The sequence below is a fragment of the Cynara cardunculus genome (genome assembly GCF_001531365.2).
Source record: "Cynara cardunculus var. scolymus isolate 2C chromosome LG 12, CcrdV1, whole genome shotgun sequence".
Lineage (NCBI taxonomy): Eukaryota > Viridiplantae > Streptophyta > Magnoliopsida > Asterales > Asteraceae > Cynara > Cynara cardunculus.
The window spans coordinates 3,057,122-3,069,481 of NC_037539.1; the positions used below are offsets into that span (position 1 = coordinate 3,057,122).

A 12,360-nucleotide genomic window follows, 5' to 3' on the forward strand; every position below is an offset into this window, starting at 1 on the left:
AGATATAGGGTTTTAGAACCATTAAGAGATAAACTTTTTTTTGTCAAACAAGATTCATCCAGTTAACGATTTAGAAGCCGCATCTTAATGAAATTATTATGAGGTAAACAAACAACCCTGAATGTTTTATTTTCTATTTTAAATTAGACCGATAAAAACACCTCGATAGGTTCTTTATAATTTCTTAAATAAAGAAGCAAAAATTAAAATTTTAAAAAAAAATTACATCAACTCCAGCAAGTTTTTTATTTTAAAGATTTTAACATAAATTATATTTATTATTTCAATACACTTAAAATAAAAGCTCTACATGAAATAATAATAATTTAATCTTAAATCGAATAAAATAATAATTTATCTCTCCAAAATCAAATTTTAAATGATTCTTTAAAATTGTAATTTATCCATGTTTTTTCTATTTTTTTTTAAAATATATAGAATCTATTTAAACAATATAATTAAATGGCATTTGGTTTAGCAGTATATGAGTCTTTGACCTCCTAGCAGATCAAGTGTTTAAACCTTATTAAAAATGAAAAGGGTGTATGAGTTTATTTATTGTATATAAATACTATATATTTTAAAAAAACCAATATAAAAAACAAAAACTTCATTTTGTCTTTTTAGATAATCAGTTGAAAATGTTCTAAACCAGACATAAACTTGTATTATGTCATCTAAATTTAATTCACAAGATTATTTATTGCTTAGATGGATAAAAAACTGAAAGTATGATTTCTTAAGAGGTGTTTGGGATTGCTTATTGAAACAATTTATATTTTTCTATAAAGTTTTTATCAACTTTTTATAAGTTATAATGATTTAATTTTTTTAAAAACTTTTTATTACATGTTCAACACCAGTATAAGCTGTCTATCCAAACGCTAAAAAATTGTTTATTACCAATACTACATCAAAATAAGTCAATAAGCTATTTTTACAAGCATCCAAACACCCCCTTAATAAAAACAATTTAAAAATAAATATTATGATAATATAATATTTTATTTTTTTAAGTAAACGGTAAAATAGGGTTTCCCCAGCAAAACCGGTTATGTTCATCCACCCGCCTTTTCCTCCTTCATCACCATCAAACCCATGTGTCACTCTTCTAGATCTCTTTCTCTCCCTTTGAGATCAATCCTCTGTATATATGTATAGATTTAGCTGAACCAAGAGCTTATCATGTGCTCTTACTAGTATTCTACTGTAAAATCAGTTGAAAGGTCATTCCCAAATTCATCACCATTTCTGTGTTTTATATGGACTGAGATTTTGTTTTGTCGTCCACCGACAACAGCTCAAGAATGGAGAAGAATCCCTTTTTCTTATTCTTCGTCTTCATTATCATAAGCTGTACTTCAGCTCTCACTTCACACCAAAATGATCAAGTCACATCTATCTTAGGTACTGCATTTATGGGGTTTTATCGTATATCGATTCATTGATGCTGATTTTGATGTGGATGTGGATGCTGATTTCGATGTTTTTGTTTTTTGCTTTGTGGATTTTATCTATGCAATTGATTTTATCATGATTGCTGGATTTATGAGCTTTTTAAAAAGCTTTTGGGGTTTTTCAACTACTATCGATTTGGTGAGAAATATGCCTACAACATTCAGTTTAGGGCTTAAGGATTTTAAGCTTCATGTTCGGCCTGCTTTCACACACTACTGATAATAGCAATGGGAATTTGACAGATAAGAATTTTATGTTGTTATCTTTTATGATCCACGAATCTGAATCAGGTTAAGTGATTCATGATCTTATGGGAAATTTTAACTCGAGATTGCTGTTTATTTCGACAAACTGGGGTTTTTCGGGTGATTTACTTCTTTTAGAGACAATTATGTTCGTTTTTTGGGTGTTTTGGTAGATTTTTGGATTTGCAGCAGTAGAATGTATTGAATGTTCTTTATGAATTTAGATTCCATTTGTAACATGTATGATTGATAATTGTAGGGGAAGATAACTTGGGCCATTGGAGAAATGGGATCTTGAGCTCATCAGCTGAAGCTCCTGGTCCTGCCGGTGAACCATCTGGTGCACTTGTGTTGGCCGGGTCGAGGACAAAGAGGCCTGATATTCTTAACCGATTCAAGCGGTATCATGGTGGATGGGACATTACTGATAAGCATTATTGGGCAGTAAGTTCTCTTAGATTGATTTAGACCATCCATGAATTAACTTAGGGGTTGTTTGGTTGGTTTTCTATTAATTTTCTATATGGATAAAGTTGTTTGTGTCGATTAATCTGTCTGTATAGATTGCAAAGGTTTTTGTTTTGTGGGGTTTTTTAATAGATGGGACGAGTGTGTTTTCATTAATTGGGAGGGGCAGGTTTGGAAATTTTGGCTTTTTGCATAAAGCTCCTCCCTAGAAGCTTACTAAGTAAGCCACTTTCTATATCATTAAAGTCACTACCAAACACTCATATATAGTTGACAATAAGTTGCGAGTCCTATTAAGCTCATTAAGTTGTTAACAAACAAGCTCTTTGTTTGAATTAGGTCTTTTAGTGAAGAAGATCATGAAGGATCTGTCAAAATCGATCCAACAAGTAACCAAATAAATCAATCCATTAAAATGTAATGGCTACTTGGATTGATGTAATCTGATTACCATTTAAACATAAAGAAACCTATTGATTTTTTTAGCACATTTGTATTATATGAACTACAGATATATTGATCTGTAGCTTCCATCTCTCTAACGCAAATACTTCAAGTTTTTTGGATAAAATGTATGTTTTCTTGTACAGTATAAGTCTTTAGGACTTGATACCTCAGCTTTTCCGGTAAGACATGATCTAATTTGCAACTTTTAGTTTGTGTTTATAATCAAAAGTTGAGTTGTTATGCTTTAGAAACTTGTATGGTACAAGTACAAGTGCATTTGTTGTTTAATGGGACATGTTTTCTTGTATAAATATAAACCAAACATACTCGGTATGTCCCACTTGAAAGTAGGATATGTCGGCATACATCCCTCAAAGCCTGCTTTTGAGTGGGATATACTTGAGTTTGGTTTTTGATTTTTACGTAAATCTCAGAGTATACATACATACGCACATTATATATATATATATATATGTATGTATACGCACACACACACACATATAGGGTTGGGTCCATGGGAAACCACAAAAAATGGAAAATTGAGGAACACCCTAATATTTAACCATTTATTTGTCTCGTATGCGCATGTGCATAAAAGTAATTTGTACGCTATGCACATGTACAATGAAACCAGGAAACATTTTCAATTACTTTTATGCATATGTGCATAGCAGACAAACGAATAGTTATTGGGGTGTTCCTCATTTTGCTATTTTCTTTGGTTTTCCCCAGAACCTGAGTCTATTATATATAGATTTATAGATGTGAATTTATCTTCTTAATGACATTGTGTACAGTCTGTTGGATTTACAGGGGCTGCTGCTTTGATTCTTGCTATATTATGGTTTGTGTTCTTTGGCTTAGCCATGATCATATATCACTGTTGTGGTTGGAGAATCGATATTAAAGGCAAAGAATCCCGCCCTTCTCAGATACTATGCCTGATTTTGCTTATCGTCTTCACGTGTGCTGCAGCGTAAGCATCTCTCTCTTCAACATTATAGCTTTCCAAAAAACCCGGAAAAAAACCCAACCATTTTGTTAGAAGTAATTTTGACATTCGAAGTAAAAAAGAGGACGAATAATTCTTATGATTTGTTAAATCCAAGTGTCTTTCACTGGTTTCCTACAGGACTGGATGCATTCTTCTTTCGGTCGGGCAAGATGAGTTTCATCGTGAGGCAGTGGACACGCTAAATTACGTTGTTAACCAATCTGATTACACTGTTCAGACACTTGTAAATGTCACAGGGTATTTGTCGCTAGCAAAAACTGTCAATGTGGCACAGTTTTACCTTCCTTCAGATGTGAAAGATAGTATTGACAAGCTGAATATCGACTTAAATGCTGCCTCAGATAAACTCGGGCGAAAAACACATCAGAATTCGCAAAAAATAAGAACCGTCTTTGATGCTGTGTATGATCCGTCCTATGAATATGATATCATGAACTTTTTTAGTGCAATTATGCAGTTCTCAGATTCTCAAAATGCTTTTCGTTTGTTTATTTCAGGCGATCATCGATGATTACCGTTGCAATAGTGATGCTTCTCGTTTCTATTTTAGGCCTTTGTAAGTGTTCATAAGACGTTCATCGGTTAACTTGTCTTTGTATTTCTGCATCTATTTTACCATATTGGGTTCGTTTTTACAGATTTGTCGATTCTTGGTCAGAGGAATGCAATCCACATGTAAGCTCTTCGATGTTCTTTTTCTGGTGGGTGAGAATGTGAATATCGTTTATTTTTCTTGATCAAACGTTCTTATTGATGCAGATTCATTATCGGTGGATGGTTACTTGTCGTGGTGACATTCATTCTATGTGGAGTTTTCGTAATCCTCAACAAGTAAGATAAATCTTGATGTTAAGTTCGTATCCGAAAAGTACTATGTTTTACTCGAGAAGTCAAAATACATCTTCTTCATGGACTGTCTCATTCATTAATGGTCGGTGTTGGAATATATAGAACCCTTTAAATTATCTATACAATTTTGATGGTCCATGTCTAGCTGATGTGGGACTTAAACACGCCTCCTCAAATGGTGATCCCTAGAACGGAGGCGAAAGAGTGTGTCGAGTCCCAAGATCTGGTAGATCTCAACTCTGATACCATGTTATTATATGGAACCCCTTTTGAATTCTCTCTAAAAGAGCCCTTATAGAGAGGGAGATTTTTGCGCGCACACACATACACATATATATATATATAGAGAGAGAGAGAGGGGTTCAGGGAAAACCCCCAAAAAATGAAAAACTGGGAACATTTTGTTATCCATTCATCTGGACTGTATGCACATGTTCATACAAGTAATTGAAGTTGTTTATTGGTTTGTATGCACATGCGCCTACTGGACAAATTGCTTATAATGACTTGTATGTACATGTGCATATATCCAGATGAATGGCTACCGGGGTGTCCGTCGGTTTTCTTTTTTTGCGGTTTTCCCTTGAACCTGATCCAATATATAGCTGATGTGAGACCTCAACAATTTAAGGTACATAAACAAGAGACTAATGAACGATTTCGTGTTTGCAGTGCAATTTCAGATACGTGTTTGGCTATGGAACAATGGGTGGATCACCCGCATGCCGAAACTGCCCTTAGTAACATCCTTCCATGTGTTGACCAGGGAACAACGAACCAGACGTTGTATAAGAGTAAACAGGTGATCAACGATCTTGGAAATATCGTGAATGGATTCATAGGCTCGTATGCCAACTCATACCCCCAGCCATCAGGGAACACAAATTACTTTAACCAGTCAGGGCCTCTGATGCCATACGTTTGCTCTCCGTATGACTCGCAACTCCAAGAACGAGAATGTTCATCCCAAGAGATCTCGATGTCAAATGCCTCGCTGGTACGTTAAAACGCATAAGTTTTGACTTGTGAGGTCAAACAGACTAATTTTCGTCGTCCATGCTTAACGTGAATTATGCCAAGTTTTTGCCAGAACCATAATTGGTAAATTATAGCTCATTCGTATCATAAATTCTCCAAAACGTCCAACGAACCATACGAAATTTGGAAGTTGGCAATTAGTTAATTTGACCTCAAAAGTCAAATAAAGAAACCACTGCTTTACCATTCAGAGCAGAGGTTAGGTCTATATGCATCTCGAAGTATAATAGATTAGTTTGCTTTGGATGTGTAGGTGTGGCAGAACTACACTTGTACGGTCTCGGAATCCGGATTATGCATCACCACCGGAAGATTGACCCCCGAGATGTACCAACAACTAGTCGGAGCAGTAAACATAAGCTACGCCCTCCACCACTACACGCCGCCGTTACTAAGCTTCCAGGACTGCAATTTTGTTCGTGAAACCTTCACAACCATCACCTCCGACCACTGCCTGCCATTACAACACCATCTCCGGCTGGTGAATGCAGGTTTGGCCCTTGTTTCTGCCGGAGTAATGCTCAGTCTTGCACTGTGGATCATATTCGCAAACCGCCCCCAAAGGGAGGAGGTGTTTGCTAAGATTACGTCCACGATTAAATATAAATGCAACGGAAAGCTTTGCCGTGGTGACAACACCATCCGAGAAACGTAACAAGTCCAACAAGCGAAGCTTGAGGCGTAGGAAGTCGTTTTTTTTTATATCGGGTTCTTTGTTGTAATCTATATCTATCTTCGACACGGCTGAATGCAAGGTGTCGTCGAGCATATTTTTTTTGCCCGATAGCAACAATTAACGTGTGGGTTCAATAATTCTATTTGTTTTCATTCACTGTCGGCCTGCTTTACGAAACCTTCACATTTCGGGTATCCGATATGATTTTCTTGTAGCATGGATTTAGCAGGTCGGAGTAAGTTGGATACTTGGATCAAGTTAAACGGTTAAAAGAATGTATTGTTGCTGATGAGTTGGGTTGGTCAGGTTGAGTGCGTTGAAACTAAAAAAATAATAAAATCAAAATTCTTCGTGATTAGTACCCAAAGCCATGTCAGTTTGTAAAATTAGAACCCGATTAGGTTTCGATTTAGGGTCTGATTGTTAGAAGCTTAATGAAACTTACAACTTATTCAGTTAGATGTACATCTTGTTTTGTATGGTTTAAGGATATAAAAGGTGGACTCGGGTTGTTTGTTCACCTCTTAATAGTTCCATTAAGATGTAACATCTGAATCATTAAGAGGTGAATCTTGTTTGGCCAAAAAAAAAAAAATTATGTTTCTTAATGGTTCTAAAACTCTCTGAATGATTTTGTATCATGGATCAACCCTTAACCATTAAAAACCCTAATTTCATTGTACACAATTACCAAACAATTATATTTCATTTTACACTATATCATAAAAGTCTATTAATCATTTTGCACTGAACCATTCAGTAATTGTCAAACAGCCCCTTATTCACTAAGCTTCAAGGGAAGAAATTTATGCAGAGAACCAAAAATTTTAAACTAAAAAACATGCACATACCATTTATAAAAAAAATCCAAACAAAACCTTTATCAATCTATAGACAGATTAATCCACATAGACAGCACAAACAACTTTATCCATACATGATTTAATGAAAAATCAAGTTGCATTCATCTAACATATTTTTCGGGTTGAATTAGGTTGTATAGTCGGCCCATCGAGTTTTTTATGTAGTCCTAAACAAAAAGGTAAAATGGTTAGTCGTTAAAATCTTTATAGGTTTTTAAGAAGTGGTCATGATAGGTTAAATGTAGTTTTGATAGGTTAACTGAATAATGCGTTCGAACTTGAATCTAAACCGGAAAAAACAGGTTATTGTCATTAGTCGAATCAAAGTCGATATACATCGCTCATATGATGACGGAAATAGAGATAGATATATCATACATGAATTATAGTTGAGATATCTCGTAGTTATCTACCTGTAACTCATTCCTATTTAAGAGACTCGTGATTAATAAGAATTACATATTTCTTTTCTCTATTTATTAATATTCTCTTCTATTTATACCGTAACAAAATATGTTACACTGGTAGAAAATATCATAAATAATTAACGGTTCAAAACAATCATATATTTTACGTTATATACGTTGTTGAACACAGTAACAACATATAAGTACTTATTACCGGTGACATACCAAAATAAGTCAATAAATTGTTTTTATAAGCAATCTTAAACACCTAATAAGTGTGTTTCAATTCAATATTGAAATTTTAAACCTATAAGTCTAAGTCTACTATTTGTAATTGACTATTCTACCCTTAATTACCAATCATCTTGAACAAATCGGCTCCTCCGTGATGGTATCCAAGAACGGCTTCCTTGACCTACAAACCGCCAACCGGAAACTAAACTCCGGCGTATCCACCACCAATCTCGGCTGCTCTTCCACCTGCACCTCCTCCCTCACTCCACCACCAGTGCTCAACTCCGGTGATATCCTCCCGGAAATCCTTTTGCCCGCACTATTACCAGCTATCCAAAATACAGCCATATCCGCCGGAGTAACCATCGAGTTCACCCTCCTCATCGGAAACATGATGTAAATATTCCCCGCCTCCAAATCTTCGTCAGCCGAAAGCGGCGAGAAACGACGGTTGATGTTTAACGACCGGGAGTTGACTAAGAAGAAGCTGGGACACTCGAGCATGATCTCGGCCGCCTTAACACACTCTCGAAACTGCCGGATTTCGCCCGATGGGAATATGACTCGTGCCGCTTTGTTGCTTTTCATTATCGGAGAGATCATCAAGCTGCATACTGATGCATAGTTTCCCATTTCTTTCCTTCTTTTTGGGTGTTCAAGTAAATAAACCAATGCTCAAACAAGTACGATGATTATGATGTCGGAATCCGATGTATTAGTGTTTATATCCGGTGTATCAGTGTTTGTATGATTCAGTTGACATATAAGTATTTATATCTACAAAATTGCGCGTGAAATGGGGTGCGAAGGAAAAGGGTTGGAGTTTTTGGCATGAGGAAATTAAGGTCGACGTTTTACATTTGGTGCGTGTGGGGCTAATTGTGGAATTATTAAATTTAAAGGAAATTGGTCAAAGTTTATGGGGGTGGTGGGAAAGTAAAGTTGGCATATGTGTGTATATGTGAAATGGTCAATCAACTCTTGTTTATGGTTTTTATTTAACAATCGTTTATTTGGTAAGAGTTTGTCTTATTTTTTTAATTTATAATTGAAACAGTATTGTATGTAATAATTTATCTGATAATTGTAAAGCGGGTAAAAGTCGCACCTTTACTTACCAGATAATTGGGTTTTTGTCGTTAGGGGTGTTCATGGGTTAGGTTAATCGAGTTGAAAACATTTAAACAATCCAACCCAATGCTTACGGTTTGAAAAATCTTAACTCATCCCAACCCAAACCAAAGTGCAACTCAACCCAACCCAACCCGTACGGGTTGATCGGGTTAGTCGGGTTGGTCGAACTGATACTTTGATACATTGAAATATTATTCTAACATTGAATATGTTTTTTTTCTACTCATAATTTCTTTTTCATTATCAACCATTTGATACAACTTATCAATATTTCTTTCGTATATCACATTCAAATAATTTTTTTAATTTGCATATATATGTTCACAATTGCTGAACATATATATGAATGAGTTATATAGAGATGGAAAATAGATTAAAAATATGTACATACAAAGAGTATATGTGATAGTATAATTGTCTAATGTATATATTAATATAAACTCAACAATCATATTAAACCCAAGAAATAAAGGATATCGGGTTCATTGAGTTGGATTTTCAAATCATATCAATCCAATACCTACGGTTTTGATTAGACATCGGGTTGCTTCAGGTTGAGTTATTTCGCTTTGGGTTGGGTTGGGTTGGGTTGATCGGGCTAGTCGGGTTTTTGAGCATTATTTGTGATCGTTCTTACCAGGTAAGATTCTAGGTCATTGTCATAATACATCTGGTAAAGTAATTGACTTGGTAAATTAAATTATATTTACCCCCAAAAATCACAAACAATATTTCTAAAAATATGAAAAAAAAAGATTAATAGTAAAAATGTCACTATCTGGCAGATTGTACTGGTTCCACGACCATCATAAAAGGAAGTAAATTACGTGTACCAGCGACACGCTACCCCATTGTTGCCGTTGTTGATCAAAGCGTAAAACAAATAAAGCTTGAAACTAGTATGTGAGAATAAAACGAAGTCCTTGAAATACATTAAATGCAAACGAATGAGAATAAGGGGACAATTAAACCTACCCTTGAGTCGAAACCGTAGCCGTCGAAGGATGATACAGATCGTACCTTAATTGGTGGAATTGAATTCGATGTTGGAATACAACCGAACGCTTGGATGACTAGCGATGATGACGAAAGCTTGATATTGAAGTACTCGTGTAAATGGATATAATTGATCCAAAAAGCAAAGAGGGCCACTATCTGTTTGGTTCATATATGTCCATCCAGTGTTTTTTATTCAGATGTTTTTTTTTTACTGATGAATCGGTTTATGTGTCATTGTTATGTCTCGTAGTTTATTTTGTTTTTGTTTGATTTAATAATGGTTTCACGCATACAAGCAAGACAAAGAATACATAAAGACCAATTCATCATCGAAAACAAATTTGGTCAACGTTATTTGTTTTTAGTAAGTTGTCGTGCTGGATGAACAACTACCTGTTATTTATAAAACGATGCAGCGTGTGGCCCTAAAACGACACGTTCTTGATTTCGAGTTCTGGTCAGAATCGGGAGGCATCAATACCTGTTAGGTTTCTATTAATAACTGGTTCAAAACGTTCATCTCAATTTCTTTTTTCCGTCATTTATTTGTATATATATATATATTATTTTCTTATTTTAATTACATAATTTGTTATTCATTTTGGAATTATAACTAAGCATACACCAAAATTAATGTTTCTCCTTGTGGTTAAAAGTCTTGGTCTTTTGTTGGTCCCAGGCCTATCGATTTGTTTCGGTCATTCCACGTATGGTTAGGACTTTAATTTTACGATATTTATGACATCTGTAGTCGGCTTAAACGGTTCAGTTAACCGAATAAATATGATTTTTACTAATTCATCGAGGTGTATAATTTTTATATTTTATATTTCGAACGAAAATATCAGCATGTGCTATAAATAGACTAATTAACAATCATGATATCAAATTGAGGGCCCTTGCCTTGTTCTTGTTGGAGGCCTTGTCTTGTTTTTACTAGACGCACAATAGGAAAATTTACTAAACAAAATTTTTATAGCATTTTTTTTTTTTAAAATGGTGGATTTGTTTGGGGGCTAGGACCCCTACCACTATGTACTGGATCATTGGACCAGGACAAACCTCTGTGCGCCCTGACAGGGCTGACAGGTTGCTGGCCCAGTCGAGGTTTGTCCATGCCCAATCCCAATGGACAAACCTTAGCCCCTAGCTCTATAATCCACCCTACCCGGTCCCTAAAAGCCCTCCCGGGCGCCTAGCCCTCTTGAGTTAATCTTCATAAAACGAGAATTACTTATTTATTTGGTGTTCTAGAATCTAGCTGGGACATAGTTCTTTTTCACTTTAGAAAACCAACTCAATTGATAAATATGTTATATCCTCTCAATAAGTTATCACTTCAAGTCTTTTTGACTAAGGGGTTGTTTACCAAATGCTTATTCGGGTAAGCACTTACCAAGTCACATTACCTTACCGGATGAATATGGCAAGGACCAAAAATCTTACCTGATAAGAGCGAAAGCAAAGACCAAGAGTATTACCCTATAAGTGATGGCGACAACTCTTACCACGGTTAGTGCTTACCAGGTAAGTTGTTACATACGATATCGTTTTGGTTGACTAAAATCTTACCTAGTAAGTAGGCAATAACGTTAAATTTTATTGTTAAATACTTACCGGATAAATGTTTAGGTAAATAGCCTCCGAATGAAATTATTCAATGTCTAAAAATTTACTACTGCTTAAGAAAAAAGCATTGATATTATTATTTTTTAATTATTAAATTTGAGGTGAAGCAAGTGGCAAAAGACGGAGACAGTTTTGTACCTGTAGAAAAGGTGGGCATGGACCGCCTCTTCTTCTAGATTAGGATTAGAGGACGGGAGTGTTTGACCATTTAGTCGCCCAATTTGCATACCATTATTTTCTAACACCGACTTCTGTTACTTTTGCCCATCATTTTACTAATCTTTATCTGCCACTCGTTAAAACCATCGAGAATATGACATGTATCTATAATCATCATGTATAAGACGTGAATTTTACAATATTCATAATAAATATAATTATTCATTATGAATATCTCTATTTTCATTATACATATAAACAAATGATGTATTCTCAATGGTTTCCTAGTTTTCAATAAAAATGAGATTGTTAATGAAAACTACTCTCTTTATATATATCTATTATCTATACTATATCATAAAGTATCTAACAAAAAAACATTTTTTATGTATATTACTTAAAATTTAAGATTACAAGTAAATTGTATGTAAATATAACTTATTAAAATTTCATTTTTGAATTTGTATAACTAACCACAGATGAACATAATCAAATATGAGATAAATATAGTATTTTAAATATAAAAAATTCAAAATATAATTAGGATAGTCATTGAGTTATAATTTAATCATTATCGTTATAAAATTTATTTTGTTAAACCAAAAATATTAGATCTAAATTAAATTAAAAAAATTAAATTAAAGAAATTGTATAAAAAAACAAGAACTTTTAAATACTTAATTTGATATTAATATCGATATATTTTTTTAAAAAATTTTATGATATCTTCAAATTTATT

The 12,360-nt window shown here is 34.4% G+C and overlaps 2 protein-coding genes across 2 annotated transcripts; one reads left to right on the forward strand and one right to left on the reverse strand.

The window, feature by feature from the left end:
• Positions 1 to 1,168: 1,168 nt before the first annotated feature.
• LOC112523067 lies at positions 1,169 to 6,488 on the forward strand. Its single transcript, XM_025132504.1, has 9 exons — positions 1,169 to 1,407; positions 1,963 to 2,147; positions 3,416 to 3,594; positions 3,751 to 4,035; positions 4,131 to 4,189; positions 4,272 to 4,308; positions 4,393 to 4,464; positions 5,155 to 5,479; positions 5,774 to 6,488. Exons 1-9 carry the CDS (start codon positions 1,308 to 1,310, stop codon positions 6,173 to 6,175), a joined length of 1,644 nt encoding a protein of 547 aa, XP_024988272.1. The 5' UTR covers positions 1,169 to 1,307; the 3' UTR covers positions 6,176 to 6,488.
• A 1,109-nt stretch (positions 6,489 to 7,597) lies between these two features.
• Positions 7,598 to 8,435, reverse strand: LOC112523063. The gene has a single exon (XM_025132500.1). It carries the CDS (start codon positions 8,331 to 8,333, stop codon positions 7,827 to 7,829), a length of 507 nt encoding a protein of 168 aa, XP_024988268.1. The 5' UTR covers positions 8,334 to 8,435; the 3' UTR covers positions 7,598 to 7,826.
• Positions 8,436 to 12,360: the final 3,925 nt, after the last annotated feature.